This window comes from Cornus florida, unplaced genomic scaffold (genome assembly GCF_030987335.1).
Source record: "Cornus florida cultivar Cherokee Brave unplaced genomic scaffold, ASM3098733v1 CherokeeBrave_3.0.0_Hap2_Chr04, whole genome shotgun sequence".
In the NCBI taxonomy this organism is placed as follows: Eukaryota; Viridiplantae; Streptophyta; class Magnoliopsida; order Cornales; family Cornaceae; genus Cornus; species Cornus florida.
This window is the reverse complement of record NW_026775574.1, coordinates 102670235-102686515: the sequence shown is the minus strand read 5'-3', so window position 1 is coordinate 102686515 and position 16281 is coordinate 102670235. Positions and strand designations below refer to the sequence as shown.

Genomic DNA, 16281 nt, shown 5'->3' with positions numbered 1-16281 from the left:
ATGTGTGTGTGCATATATATATATTCATATTCATGTACATATACATATTGAGTATTTCTGTAATTTATAAGGGCAATTTTACTAATTTTAAGTAGATCCATCATTAACTAGGTTCGTGCTAGTAGAAGGTTTGTTTTCGGGGGAGGTATGTGTAATTTTAAAAATTATAGGGGTGGGTATGTTTAATTATAATAAACTTTAAGAAAAGTGAGTGTAATTTACCTTCTATTTTTAAGAAAGCAGGCCTTGAGTGGGACGGGTTCTTCATTGGGTCAGGCCTACCCGAAATAACACGTACCGAATCTCCCAAACGGGTCATTACACATAAGCCACTGATTTATTTTTCATTTTTATAAATAAAAAATAAATAAACTACCTTCTCACTTTACCTTTTCTACCTTTTTCCTTTTACAATTCTGATAAATTGCGTTATCTGGAAACAAACCATCCAAAACTCTCTTCAAAACCCTAATTTAACCATTCAGAGCTCCCATTTCCTCTTTCCATTATCCGAATCTCTCTCTCTCTAGAAACTACATTCGGATAAAGGTCTTGGTACATCATCACATGTCATATAGACACAAAGACATATATCGTTACATATATAGACAAACACACATCATCATCGTTGTCTCTCTCTCTCGTTCCTGTTCTTGTTAGTTTGGAGCACCGATCAGAATTTCTCGTAAGCGATTCTCTCTCTTGTTATCTATGTCTCAATGTGTAAATCATAATTGGTAATTAGGGTTTGTGTTTTCAGTTTTGCCCAGCTTTTGCAGTCTAAATTTGACAATTTCAGACTTTACTGTAACTGAGAGCTCTGCTTATAATATATCTATATATATTTTCTTTTTACTTGATACAAATTATTGCTTTGAATTTTGGCTATGCTTGAATATTGATATTTATGCGGCATAAGTCATTACTGGATTGCCGTATAATGATTTTATGGCGCAATGAATTATTGTTCTGTAATGCATTTCCTTTGCTGAATTTATCCTTTTCATTATTTTTGATGCAATTTTGCATTTCTGGTAGATGATTGTGCTCAGACGGTCGAGAAAATGGCGTTGGTAACCCAACATATTCAGGTGAATGGAGCACTAACTTGTATTTTCTTCTTGTCTTTATACATTCCAGAAAATGCAAAGATTTATGGATTTAGTAACCCATAAATTCTGACTGAAAAACTTTGCACTTTGTCATATGCGTGCTGCTTTTATGTACTTGGATGTTATAAATTCTGTGTGGGAAATGATTTGAGAATGGATTAAATATATTGCAATAAGCTTACGTAGCAAATTGCAGAGGTATGGTGTCTACAATCATAGTGTGTTGAGGAACATGTGATCTTGGGACCAATGGTGCCAAGAGCTGGTTTTAGAATGGAAAGTCTTAAATTTTTGGCATAAGGCTATTTCATGCACTGTTTTGACCAAAATTTGAAGAAGTTTTTTTTTTTTTTTTTTTTTTTTTTTTTTTTTTTGTGTAAATTTGAAATATATATTAGCTTGCCTGGATAATTTATTTATTTATTTTTTGAGGTTTAATTAAGCTGCTCATAATTTATATTTTTATATCAAATTTTATTGAGTCCGTGTCAAAGTTTTGATGTACATATTGGTACCAATACAACCAAATCTCACATGGTAGATGAACTTGTTAGAAGAATTGTGGTAGTATATCTGTGATTATCCTTTGTCTCGTAACTTCTTATATACATGTGAGCCAAAAATTATAGAAGAATATCAAAAAAAATTTAGCATCTATGAGAAACGTGTGCATATTTATTTTCTTGTTCTTATTTATGACTATGCATATCGTATAGTGCAAGGATGATAATGTGGCCGACCCCATTCACATGGGATAAGGCAAGCATGATTATGATGATGATTTAATGCACTTGGATATATGTTGGATTCCTATTTCTATACCTATCTAGTAAAATTCTGGTTAAAATCTTTGAGTTTATGTAGCATTTTCTCTCTCTTGCCCTCATAACTTAGTAATGTCCATCTTGCACTCACAATTACTATTCCCACTGAAAGTTTTATTTTACGTGCCTGAACTTTGTACCTTGTTCTTTTTATTGCTTTCAGGGCTCTCATGTGACATTTCCTTCAAGGCCTTTACCATGGAACAGAGGAATGAAGTTGAAACGATATGTAACAACACTTCACATGGTTGCAAGAACAGATAGGTTCCACTCATCGAAGTGCCAGTCTTGTCTAAGGTGAGACGTTGCGCTGTTTTTGTTTGTTATATCATCAGCTCTCTCGTGGACATTTTATCTCATAATCACATGTGCCATAATATTACTTTTGAGATTGCCGGATTTGGGTTTTCATGTCCAAAGGTTTACTTCGCTAAATGGTGTTTGGGGCAACATGTGTGAATTTCAGTAATGGGGTTATGTTATACTTTTGGTTAATTCTCTCTTTCATATGACTGTTGTTTTTGTTTGTTGGTCTCTTTTTGTAAGTTTTAATTAATTTTTGTTCTCTATGACTTGGAACACTTGGCTAATTTCTTGATTCAAAATGCCCTTGAAATTATTCATCTAGATTTGCTCATCTATATCCTGATAACCTAATTACTACATCTCAATCTTGTTCATAACTTATTTAGAAAAAATACTTATTATTATTATTATTATTATTTTCTGATTTCAAATTATTGTTTGCGTCTAATAGATTTTTTATTTGATTGTGATAGAGATGACAGTGAGGGATAGATGGAATCAATTGTGTGTTTCACTGGAATTTATTTATTACTTCCTCATTTTAAAAGATCTCTTTTGTGAATGAGCCATATTCTAGCATTTTAATGCCTAGAACCAACTCAAGATGAGTATTGGAATTATATAGTGTCTTTTTATTTGAATTCACTGTTTTTTCTTGATAAATTTTTTTAAAAAAAAGAAAAAGAAAAAAAAGTTCTCTCCTGTACTAATCTTGTTGATAGGTATCATTGTGTGATTCAGTATTTACTTTGCATTTGGAAGCATGGAATTGATTTTTTAGCATTGGAATTGGGGACAGTTAGTTAAAAATTTGGACTAATTTTCCTATGATTCTGTCCAAGGCACAACTTATATACTACCAAACACAGCTCTAGTGTTTTGTCATTTCAAACTACCTCTTTTATGAGTGAGCCATGATGCTAATGTTATTGAGCCTAGAATCTACTCAAGATAAATACTGGAAATATATGTTGTAATTATCGTCTAATTTGAAGCCTTCGCATCAATAGGTAGCATTATTCATCCTGACTGTACTGATTCTTGTATGTAGTTCTTCTCTTTAATGCATTATGTGATTTGTACTTAGTTCTTATATGTACACATGTATAATTTTTGGTGCAGCATAAGACATAGCATATTTAGACAAAGTAATGATTACTTTTGTCTAAACTTTTACCTGCTTATTTTTATTATTATTATTTTTTTGAGTACATGAATTAATAATTACCTCTGCTATATTTTTCACGTTTTTTAAAGGATATTTAATTTTCATTACAAAAGCCAACAATTCCTATAATGTAGTGTTTGTTTCAAATATACTTCCTACAAACTTCCATTAGTATCTTATATGTATATATGTGTGTATGCATAACTTCTATTTTAATAACTACTGCTTTTTGTTAATTACCAATTTTAGAGAAAAGCTATTTTTTGGTTCTTATTTTTTAAAATTAATGAGAAAATAATTTTTATTAATGTCATTGTGTTTGGACATGTTACATCTTATTTGCTTCTGTATTTTGAACCCATTTTTCAAGTAAACTCGCTTCTGCCAGTGCTCCAACTATGTTTGTCCAGGCACATCACTTGTTCTTTTCATGTATGCTGTTTATTCTATTAAGTTCTCTTTTGAAGGTCGGCATCTTGATCTTTTATTCAGTACAATAAAAGCATGTCTTCTGTAAGAACACATTAGAAGGTAACAAATAAAAAATGAAAGTTGAAGAATCTGAAAAAATTAAAAGATAATGGCTGGGTCAGTGAAGGCAAGTTCTAAGTCAATGAAACAGTTGGAGAGGGTGAAGGAAATTATTACAAGGAAGTGGTGGGCATACTAATTATCTTTTTGGTCTGATATGGACGGATGCCGGGGGCATATTTTCCTTTTATCTGACCTTTAATTCTTTTAAAATACTAAGAAAGGTTGGAAACTTGATGGACAACTTCTCTGGTGTATGATGCTTATGTGGTACACACTTAAATTCAGTCACAGTGTCACATAATGATGCAACTGGGGATTGCTTGAAAAAGTTCAATCATTAGTGCGTATAATTAACTTTATTGTGAAAATTTGCTTGAGTTGGGCCTAGTGACCTCTTAATTGAACCTTGGTTATGCAATAAGAGTACTCTGATGGAGAATTTAATTTTCATGTTTTATTTCTTCTGTTTGTGTGTGTGTTTGTCTGTCTGTCTGTCTTCTCTCCTTTTTTTCTTTCCTTTTATTTTTTTTTCCCCTTGTGGGTGGAGTAGGCAAGCATGGATTGGAAGGGGCGTGAACTGATGCGTGTTGAACTACAAGGGCAGTTCTGTTGATATATTCCTATTGTTAATGAAGAAGAAGAGAGAATGCATTTTAAACTGGTCCAGATATATATCATCATGGACCCTAAAATGTCTGAAGATCTTTTTCTTTCTTTTATTTCTCTCCTTTCTCAACTCCTGGTGCTGCTACTGTTCCAACTCCGCACTAACGTTACCATTCCAATCCCTATCATGATCCTCACAGCTTGCGAGTTTGAGAAGGATGTGCCCTGGTCACCAGCTGAAGGACATCCTTGTACAAGAATGAATGGGAAGCTGGGCTGGTCTATATTGGTTGAATTATCTTTACTTTATCCCCCATAATCTAATTGACTACACTTGGACATGTACTATAGTTCACATAGAATGGTATCATCTTGAACGCCGTCTTCCACATTAGGCATTAAGACGTGTTTTGGCATTAGTTACAATGCATAGACTTGATAACTATTACATACCATGGGCTGGTACTAGATGAAAAAGGGTGGAGGTAGAGAGTTAGTTGATTTTCTTCTGTTGTTTTATCTAGTAACAGTTTGACAACAACAATTTTGTCAGCCTTTCTTTCAAGTGGCATCCTCCTCCTGCATTTTCCACATAGCAATCACACAGGAAACCATTTTCTTCTTCTTCTTCTTCTTCTTCTTCTTTTTTTTTTGGGTTGCCCCAACTCATTGAGTTGAGACTAGTACCTACTGGTGTACTAACCACTTAAAAACCACAAGCATTTTGGGAGGCATGTTGACTTTTGTGAGTGACGTAACTTAACTAAGCCACCATTTGACATTCATTAAATGTGAAAAAAATTATGGATGACCGTGATAACTGTAATTCACTTTAAACTGCTGATAATGTTTTTGGTGGAGGTTAGGCCTGCAGTAGGATTTTTTCTGGTAAAACCTTTATTTCTTAGTGATGCCTACTTAAATGCACAGACTCACGGGAGAGGAATAAGTGACCTTCCATTCATTATTTGAAATGATATTTACTATTAGCATTTTGTCATAGTAATTAATTATTCTGTCTTGTTTCTTCTAAGACTAGCCATAATGATTCTTTCTGCGAAGAGATTGGACATTTTCTTAGTTCATGTGTTAAAATTTGTCTGTTTTGCATTATTTCAGCTTTTTTTGGAGTTCTTGGCCTATTTTGCCTAGTACTTGAATTACATGATCTTTCTTTGGATGAGATCATGAGAGTTATCTTCTTTCTTCTTCAAACAAACCCATTTATTTTAGATTACCCAACATTCCTCTCCCTCTCTAACACCAACACCATCTCACTCTTTCTCTCTCTCTCTCTCTCTCTCTCTCTCTCTCTCTCTCTCTCCATCTTCCAGTGCTCAGTACCCTTAGGGCCCGTTTGGGAAGTGTTGTGTGGTGTAGTGTAATGCTCTAGCCTAGAACAGAGCAAGTGTTTTGTGATGTAGTGTTCTGAAATGACAACAAAACATGTTTGGGGCGAAAATTTGGAGTGAGAATTTTGGAATAGAAATTATTATTATTATTTTTTTTTGACGATTAAAATAAATTAATTACAGAGCTTAATTAGTTTGCAAAACAAGAATTACAGAGCTTGATTAGTTGATTTAGAAAAAAAAATTAAAACAGAACCCATACACACAGGTTAGCAGTTGCAGAGAGAGAGAAGGGGGGGCAAGCTTGAGAGTTGAGAGAGCGGCTGAAGCTTGCAAACGGCAAACGGCAAACGGCGAACGGTTGAAGCTTGTAGATTTTGTAGTTTGCAGTTGCAGAGAGAGAGAGAGACTAGGGCAATTGGGAGGCTGAAATGATTTGCCCTAAAAATGGATTTGCAGAGTTGAGAACGAGAATAGAGATGGAGGCATTTGGGAGGCTGAAATGATTTGCCCTAAAAAAAATTAAAACAAAGCCCTTACAGTTTGCAGTTGCAGAGAGAGAGAGAACGAGAATAGAGATGGAGGCGTTTGGGAGGCTGAAATGTTTTGCCCTAAAAAAAATTAAAACAAAACCCATACAGTTTGCAGTTGCAGAGAGAGAGCGAGAATAAAGATGGAGGCGTTTGGGAGGCTGAAATGATTTTTGCCCTAAAAAAAAATAAAACAAAACCCATACAGTTTGCAGTTGCAGAGAGAGAGAACGAGAATAGAGATGCAGGCATTTGGGAGGCTGAAATGATTTGCCCTAAAAAAAGATCAATAATTTGGGAGCCTGTTTAGCTACAGTAAATATTGGGCTAGAACAACATAGAGCACCAAAATCTTGTTCCAGCTTTTGGGCCAAATAGTGGATTTGTTTTGAAAGTGTTCTGGTACTGTTGAGAACAAAACAATGCGGGCCAAACATGTTGTGGACTCAAAATGGGCTACTGTAGCGGGCCTAGAACACTTCAGAACACTACAGAACAAACACCAAACAGGGCCTTAATTTCCCCTCCGCCATGCCCTAATAATACCAGCTATCAAGATCATATTTTTCTCCCTTATTTTTTCTCTAAAGTTTATCCTCTTATCTTCTTATTCTTCTCTACCATTTCTTCTCTCTAAAAAAAGAAAACCCAACTCCTTCACCACCAGCCACACCTCCAAAGTTGCAACGGTCGGTTAATTGCACCTCCACCTGAACTCTCTCTCTCTCTCTCATTAGGGCCATCTGCTATCTTTTCTCTCTATCCTGTTCAATTTTATTGTTCCTGTAGTTTTTTTTTTTTTCCTTGATAACTTAATTGTGCCTATAGTTATTGCAGAGTACTCAACAACAGCATAACATAGTAGATACAGGAAACCAAAAAATCAACTGTTAAAACCTATGTTACAAATACTCGTATCGGACAAATAATACTTGAACATGAGTATGGATACGTGACTGACACTTGCGTTCAGACATGCACATAAAAAATTATAGCCAATAATTCAATTGAATTATATTATTGCTTCAAAATGAGTCGGATGTTTATATTGAACACTGTTGTAAACCATAAAACGGAAGCGAAGAGATAAATAAAACAAGTAGATCACACAAATATTACGTGGTTCAACAATTAGGGCCTACATCCATAGCACAAAGAGCCCAAAGGGCTACATCACTTTTATAATACTCTCTCAACTAATATACAATACAATGGTGGAAGCTCCTTTATATAGGAGAAGAAATTATGAGAATGGAAATAATTAGAAATTAGGAAACAAGGAGGATTTCTCTCCACTGATTCCTCTAGTAATACCAAATCTTCAATAATAGGTAACAACATTAATTACTGAAAGATTTTCCTCCACTGATTCCTCCATTAAATCTTCAATAAACACTGTGACACCTAAAGACATATTTTACTCTAGAAATAAAATATTTTAAATAGTATGAATATTTAGTAGTGTCAGTGTATCCTTATGTTTTTGGATTTGACACGCTAGACGCGTATATGCATACCCGCACCCAACATAAATACTCGAGTCCATGTAACATAGCTTAAAGCACACATCCAAACTGTCATGGCCTGAACCCTAGGTAAAGGAAAGAACCAACTCTCACATGGGCATTAGGAGAGTGATGATAAGAAATTAATTAATAGCCTTTTAAAAAACCATGATTAATAAAGTTTAACAACAAAATGTTCTTTACATTTAAATCCTCACAAACTGACTTCCAAAACATATTTACACGCTTCCTAGATACAAAGTTGCAATAACACTGCTACAATCCTAAAAGTCTCTTTTATGTCAAAAGGCTCAAAATTCTAGAATCTAGTTTCTTCAGACCCAATGTCTCTATATTCCGAACTCCTTTACCTGAAATATCACAAGAATGAGCAACATGGTCGACTCTTTATAACCATGATATAAAAGCATGCAATAAAGAAAGTCTAAATGGCTATTATAATCATTTATTAAACAGATTCTAAACATTAAACATAGCGCCAAATTCGTCAATTCAATAATAAACTGTGATGCCAAATTCGTCAATTCAATAATAAACCGTGAAGACAATCATGTATGTCAATAAACCAAAACAGAGGAGAATCCATATTTACCAATCATTAAAATTTGTGATACCATGTATCGCAATACCGTACAATGCATATGGTGTCTCAACCCTGGTTGATGCTATAGTGGTCCTGTAAAGGTGTTTAGCATTCTACTCATTTGAAATTCTATTAGACCTAGCATTCAACTATTCAAATCCAATCAGATTCAACATTATCATTTTATTAAGAATTTCATTTTTCCCAGCAAATTGTAAAACACACACAAATCCGTTTGTCATGTTATAGAAAGGATCATAAAGACTTTTCTTTCCGCATATGAAGCAAATCATTAAACATCAGACACTTCTAAATAGTTTCAATATAAGAGAGAGTCATTTAGAATTTAAACAGGATAAGACATGCTTAAATAATGTGAAAAAGAGAGCGCAAAGGATTTTTTTTTTTTTTTTACCTTGAGAGCGTAAAAACCTTTTAAGAGAACTTGCTGCTTCTTTTTCCCTGAGGTTTATCCACCAGTAGCCAGTTTTTTCAATGAACAGTCAACTGATTGCCAACAGGGGATCCATCAAGCATTTATATGCCATGTTAGGTATTCATTCTAAAGAGAGCGCAAAGGATTATATGTTTTTTACCTTGACTGTAAAAATATTTTAAGAGAAATTGCTTCTTCCTTTCCCCGAGGTTTATACACCAGTAGCCAGTTTTTTAAATGAACAGTCAACTGATTGCCAACAGGGGATCCATCAAGCATATATATGCCATTGTTAGATACACATCCTAACCCGTCCTTCTCCACCAGAAATGAGCCTGAATACATTAATTTTTGACATTTATTGCAGTCAGTGTACTAAATCTATTCACAATTCCATACTTGCTACAAACCGTGTTGGTTATCATGATTATTGCAATCAAACTGTGTTCTATTACCACAGGGTTGGTGTATTAAATCACTATAAATTGGCACTTGTGCATAACCTATTGGGTGTGCAGAAAACCTGTACAGTGTTGGGAGAATGTGGAGATACTTCAATATTGGTAAATGGTTTGGAGTGAGAATGAACCAAATGTGGGTGTGATTGCTGTAAGTTTTGTTAGGGCTTTTTCCTGCCAATAAATATGTCTTACAAACTCCATGTGTCATTGTGTATTCGCATAGTAGAATACCAACAGGCCAATGGTCTGTGAACTTGTTTTCTGCACTATATTTTGCTGAAGGGCCAGTCCATCAGTTCATCAGTCCTTTTTTCTCCTCTTTCTTTTTGGTTTCTGCACTATTTTTTTGGGGTCCTCTTCTCTTTCTCTAAAGACACTCTATTGTATAGCAGAAGGGAGGCCCCATACATGGTTATGGAAAATCACAAATTTCCTAAATGTTACCATTGTATCTCATTTCCTTTTCTCTTCTTTTTTGCCAGTCTCCTCTACATAATTGCTCTCTCATTACACCACTGTCACGTGCTTGAAATTTGGTTAGTTTAGTGTCCATGGTGCCATTAACTCATCCCTTACCATTTTTCTCTTCAACTGTTTCAATTTTCATTCCATTTTGGTTCAACAATTTCCTGATCTTTTGCCACTATTCAGCTGAAATCCATTCATTCTTCCAAAAATGGTCACTCGTTTAATCTAGTTACCTATTTCCTTTCCTTTCCTTTCCTTTCGATAAAGAAAAATATAGGAAAGTGATTCTTGGATTAGGATCCTTTCAAGTTAAAAGTTTAAATTATTATAAATTGAATCCCAACTATACTTGGGTGGTTTTATTTATTTATTTATTTTTAAATCCCCCTACCCTTTCCCCCACTCCTACTAATCTACAGCATAATACGCCACATCACCCATCGAAAAGAAAAAGGAATTGATCCAAGACCACGTGGTTTTCTCGAATACAAACAGTGACATTATTTAACCACCACCTTCACCATCCCCCACCACCACAATCATCACTATTCAGCTTCTGCCATTTCTTTGACCTTGTTCCATCTCTCACTTTCTTCTTTCTACTTTCTTCTTTCTTTTTTCCCCTGTAAACCCAAACTACACCACCACCGCCATCTATTCACAAATATGCAAACACATTATCAACAACTGATCAGCATTGGCTCCTCACCACTATATGTCGAAAATCACCTCAATTGCCCTAGTTTTCTCAGTCCATTTTCTTGGGTTCACCACCCAATTTCATCTTCCTATTCCAAATCCTTTCCGAGGAATAAAATAATCAAATTCATCTTCTTGTGCTTCCTTTTCACTAGTTCCCACCCAAGAGATCCAATCCGAAAGTCTCATTACACCAACTCCTTTAATGTTTTATTTGACTAGACACCAATCACGTTTGGAGTTGAAAACTTTCTTCAAAACCTCATCAAACCGTTCAAATTCAGCACCAACGGAAGGGTGTTGAATTTGTGTATATATGCACTATCTTTTCACACATTTATATATAAGGGTTAGTAGCGCTAGGTTCATTTAGATATTGATGAAGGTGGTAATAGTTGAGTAAGAGCATTTATTGATGTTGATGGTGCTGGAGCATGATCAGCGTTGACAAGTTGTTAATGTATCGGTGGTGTTTAGGGGAAAGCATGAGGTGACGATGGAGGTAATTGATGGATCATATTCATTGTATTGTCTTAAATGACGACGTTTTGATATATATATATATATATATATATATAAAAGTGATTGATGTGGAGCTCTCTAAGCCGTAAATTCAAAGAAAAGGTTTTGAGTCCAGCCGATATAGCGGTAGGGAGCCAGAGAAATTCGGTCAAATTGTGCCTGACTTAGCCACGTCGGCTTGCAGACTTGGAGAGTTCGGCACCGAATCAATAAGGACAGTCCATTAACAGATCAAGGACAATCTGATTGTGTTATACACTAGGTGAGTTGATAATTGACTCGCCGAGGTTGGTGTTGGCTATGGATCAGACGACGTTGAGCACTGGGTGATGGATGGCGGTGATTTTGAGATGTATCTGTTTTTGGCTATGGACCAGAGAAAGAGAGAGAGAGATTAATTATGATGACAACTGGTTTTAGGCTTCTAGCAAACCCTAAGTCACTAACGATGCTTGTATATTAAATTATTAATCATGGTGGGGTTATCTTTAAAGCGAATGTGCAGTGTTTGGAAAATTGTTCCATATTACACAGGCATATAATGTATAAACAAATATAGTACCCATTAATTTAATAAAGAATGAGTGTTGGCTTGGCACAACGGTGAGGTTGCTCCACCGTGAACTGGAAGGTTTAAAACGGGAACATCCTCTGCGCATCTAGAGGTGAGGCACACTCCCCAGACCCTGCAAATGCAGGAGCCTCAAGCACCGGGCTAGCTCTTTTTTTCTTTAATATAATAAAAATTCTAAATTATTAAGCCTTTAGTGCCAGCAAGTTAAAATTCATGTATAAGTCATTACTTGTATTAAATAATCTTTTAAAAATAAAAAAAATCAAAATTTGGAATTGTGAAGTAAAAATTTACATATTGGTGCATAACACGCCCTATGTGCGAGTTTAATGAAAATTCACGATTGCAGTGCCTGAGACGGTCCTGTATCTGTTACCCCATGTACCCATGTCCATGTTTGCGTCTACAACTGCAAACCATGGTGTAGATGCATATGCCATATAGAATGATTGAATCTCCATAATTACATTTTTATTAACTTTCCTTTTAATGTAGAATCATGTCGAACATTATGCCAAATATATATTATGTGCATGTTCCGTAATTGTTTCTCTTTAAATAGATTCATTATGTGTAACAAAAATACTTCCCAAGCTTGTGGCCCTCCTTTCTGTCCAATAAGCAGTTCAGTTTGTTTATATTTGTTATTATATTTATTTTGTGAACTCCTTTGAGAATTAAATTGAAGCAAGACTTCTTGCTCTGTCTGTCACCACCAGAAGACTTGGTCCATAATAGACGATATTTAATCTTGAAAAAGAACCTTTAGTCATAACAAGCTGCTATAGGAGACTTTCATGGTATACGCTAGTTTCACCATGCAACCACATTATTTTCTATTTATTTTTTTGGTAATTATTACCACTATAAATAAATATGTACATGCCCATAACGTAGGATGATAGGATCTCACAAGTTATGTCAGGGTATATATGTCTATTTAGACTCCATAATCTTTGCAGTCACATTTATCGATTTAAACATAAAGATGTTTGGATTCTGGATCCCAAAATTGAGAAATCCAATTTTATATAATACTCGTATTTAGTATAACGTGATTAAATCTAAGGAGATTTTAACAACAGCATCTGGGTATAGGTCATGACAGGCCCATCACAAATCCCTTCTATTGAACGACTCACTATACCATAAGCATTGGCACCCCTGTTCAATTGCAGTCACATCACCATCTCAGGATAACTGGCAGCGCTTAACCACAAAACACAAAACATCATGCGCACGAAGAAGTGAACGAAGAAAAGGATAAATGAAACAAGTCTTCTTGGGAGTTATTCATTGGTTTTTTTCTTCATTTTAAAAAGTTATGACCATGAGAGATGATTTTATTGGATGATTATTAAAAGATAACCTAGCAAAATGATGTTTTAGTGATAATTTTGTATCATTGATGACAGCAACCTGATGCCATGGACTAGTTTACATATTTTTGTAGCTTGGGATTATTTTTGTTATGTCTAGGGGTATTTGCAAAAACTTGATTCGTTAGAGGCAGAGAGGAAGGTTGTGTTTGTGCAGCTGATGGAATGAAATAACTCCACTGCATCTTGCATAACATCTAAAGTGAGTTCATTTTGTTGTCTCCACGATTATCTTGCAAATGAAGTATGTGATCTTTTTTAGGGTTTTGAGAAATGACACCACTTTTATATCGTATTCAAACTATTATACTTATTCACTTGATAAAAATCAACATCATAACTGGTGCAAAGGTAAGTTTTGTGCATTTGAATGCTACAGAGAACTGAATGAATAGGTTTAGATTTCATGGGACATCCATTTTTTCTTTCTTGAGGTATCGTGTGAAAAATTATTTATATATTTCTGTGGAGTTCTGTTCAAAGAATAATTATTGCCTTTTGCAGGTTATTTAGTTGGTCTCCCTTTATGTTTTTGTACATCTTGATTGAATCAGTTAATTTGTTTCAGTCTAGGAGCTCCTATTGTTCGAGGACTGAAGGGAAAATCTTTGAGAATTTCTGCCTTCAAAGGCAGTGCCCAAAATGATGAATCAGGAGGCAGAACAAGTGGATCAAAGTCCGCCAAGAAGTCTGTCAAACTTTCTTATGTAGAACGAGAAGATGAAGAGACCTTGAAAGAGTCTCCAGTGGTTCAGAATGTTCCACTTTCTCATGCCTCTGAAGCTGAGGGGACAATAGCAGGATCTATGGCTATCCAAAATTTATTCAAGAATTGGTTAACATTGTTGCGCACACAAACACCAAATGAAGTTGCGGATGAGATTTTAGAGGAACCAGCCCCAACGGTATCAGGAATGGAGAATGGATCACAAAAGACAGAAGGAGGTGAGATTCTAAAGGCAGTTTGGTGCTATTTTCTGGGTCTGGATGCAACAGTAAAGATACCTTTATTGATATTGTAAGTATAAAGGTTTAAACCTCTCTCTTTCTCTTTCTCTTTCTCACACACAATTTGTTTTGAAGTTTCAGGTATTCTTGTTTACTTTTAAAAAAAAAAAAAAAAAAAAAAAAATCCTTCATATATATTGGAAAAAAGTAAAGTCCAATGGATCAAACACATTCCTGTTCTACTTTACTCTCTGCTTTTGATCAAGCTTTCCTGACCCAAAATGGTTTCTGTTTTTGCTTTTTCCTCTGGAAGTACTTCGTTCTATATTCAGTTGAGATCATCTGCAATCTTAGATTGGTGGTTTGATTGATGTTTGAGATTAAATTTACTCTTTTTTCCTTCCTATCGACTATTCATTTAGCGGAGCACTCATTAGTTTACATGGACAGAAAGTGGTTTGACTTTGACAGCATGTAGCTACTAAATCTCTGGTCTGTGAAATTGATTATTTCCTGAAAATTATGGATTACTACTTCTCTCTTGGCGGAAAATATGTTGAAGGAATATCACTTGATACTCCAATCATCATCATTACCTTGACTACTGATAATTGTAATTAAGGAATACTTCTGTATGTAGATATCAAGTGGTGTTGTATCTGATCGCTGTCATATCAATGGTTGTGGTGCTGTGTCCCAATTTTTAGGCATTTGTGGTTCCATCATTTCATCGTCTATATTATTTAGATAGAAGTGGATACCATGAGATGTTTTCCTCGGCAATTGGTTTGTTGTTATCTTACATTAATTTGATGATGTACTCAGTTGTATAGGCTTTACATTAATTTGGCTGTGTTGTATTTGCAGCATTCCTTTTTACATGGTTGTAAACATGTTATATGGAGCTGAAGTTTCGAAGGAGTTGACTCCTTTGTGGGTTTTAGGGCCACTCATCGTGGCACTCTACATCAAGATGTTCCGGGGCTTATGCGCACTCTATGTTTTCAGCTTCAAGCAGACGGTTAAAGTAATCAAGAGCATACCCGGCTACTCCGTAGTGGCTCTCAATTATATTGCTCGTGGGAAGCTCAAAGAAGACCTACGAGCTCGTTTTTGGCAACCTGTGGTGGACATTAAGAACTTGGACTACAAAGAACTATCGAAAAGAAAGTTGAAAGATCTGAAAGTGTGGGCTGGGGAGTACTACCTTGATTTTGTGGAATCAATATGGCCTTATTACTGTAGAACAATCAGGTTTCTGAAGAGGGCGAATCTCATCTAGATTTGGGGATTTTAATTTGAGAGATGCTAGTAAGAGCGGATGGCATTTGAATTCGAGTTTTTTGTTTTTTTGGTGAAAAAATGTTCCAATGAACAGAAATTTAAATAGCTGGAAACCCATTTTAGACTAGGGTTGTTCTCAAGACATTTGAACAAGTTTAGGATCACAAATAGATGAGCTGGTCAAATTATGTAATTTATTTATGTATCGTGATCTAATTGTCAAATTAGTTCCATATGTTTTCTTCTGCACTCTCTAGCTCTTGTATAGGTATTCTAAAGTTGTCTTGACATTCGAGTCATTGTATGTATGGGTGTCTCTCAAATTTTACCCCTTTGCTATATGTATGCTGGGATTTTGTTATCAATTTTCAAATCTGTGGTCGATTTGTTTCTTATGGGTGTCTCCCCCTTCCTCTTCGATTTGTATTGAGAAGAAATAGGAAAATAATAAGCTTTTGTAAAATATTAACAGAACAAAAATCTAACACAATTTGAACTCTCATCCGTTGAAAAATTATATAATTTTATTTATTTATTTTTGGTGGGTTGCCTATTTCATACTCATAAGAATTGTTTGCAGTCTCAAATAGGTAAATTTCATCTGTTCATTACTCAGTAACTTAATTGATAGAATGTCCGGTTCTTTAAACTGGTGTACTTGTATTCAAGTTTTTCTTAATTTGTCAAGGAAAAAAAAAAACTTGATAAAACCCATTCTTTAAACTGGTGTACTTGTATTCAAGTTTTTCTTAATTTGTCAAGGAAAAAAAAAAACTTGATAAAACCCATGTCCGGGATTTAGATATGCAACTCTAATAATTATTCAAGATTAAAATGCACCAAGACAAAAATTTGAGTTAAATTCACAAACCATATTGAACTTTATTTATTATTTTTTTTTATTTTTTGGAACCGTTAGTTGATAAATGGAATTACTAAAATGGCCTTTCTTTATTTAAATAATTTTAA

The 16281-nt window shown here is 34.8% G+C and overlaps 1 protein-coding gene across 1 annotated transcript; it reads left to right on the top strand.

The window, feature by feature from the left end:
• Positions 1-413: 413 nt before the first annotated feature.
• On the top strand, positions 414-15707 carry LOC132304320 (uncharacterized). The gene is made up of 5 exons (XM_059801931.1): positions 414-685; positions 1039-1091; positions 2100-2233; positions 13649-14098; positions 14896-15707. The coding sequence occupies exons 2-5, from the start codon at positions 1065-1067 to the stop codon at positions 15308-15310; spliced, it is 1026 nt and encodes a 341-aa protein (XP_059657914.1). The 5' UTR covers positions 414-685; positions 1039-1064; the 3' UTR covers positions 15311-15707.
• Positions 15708-16281: the final 574 nt, after the last annotated feature.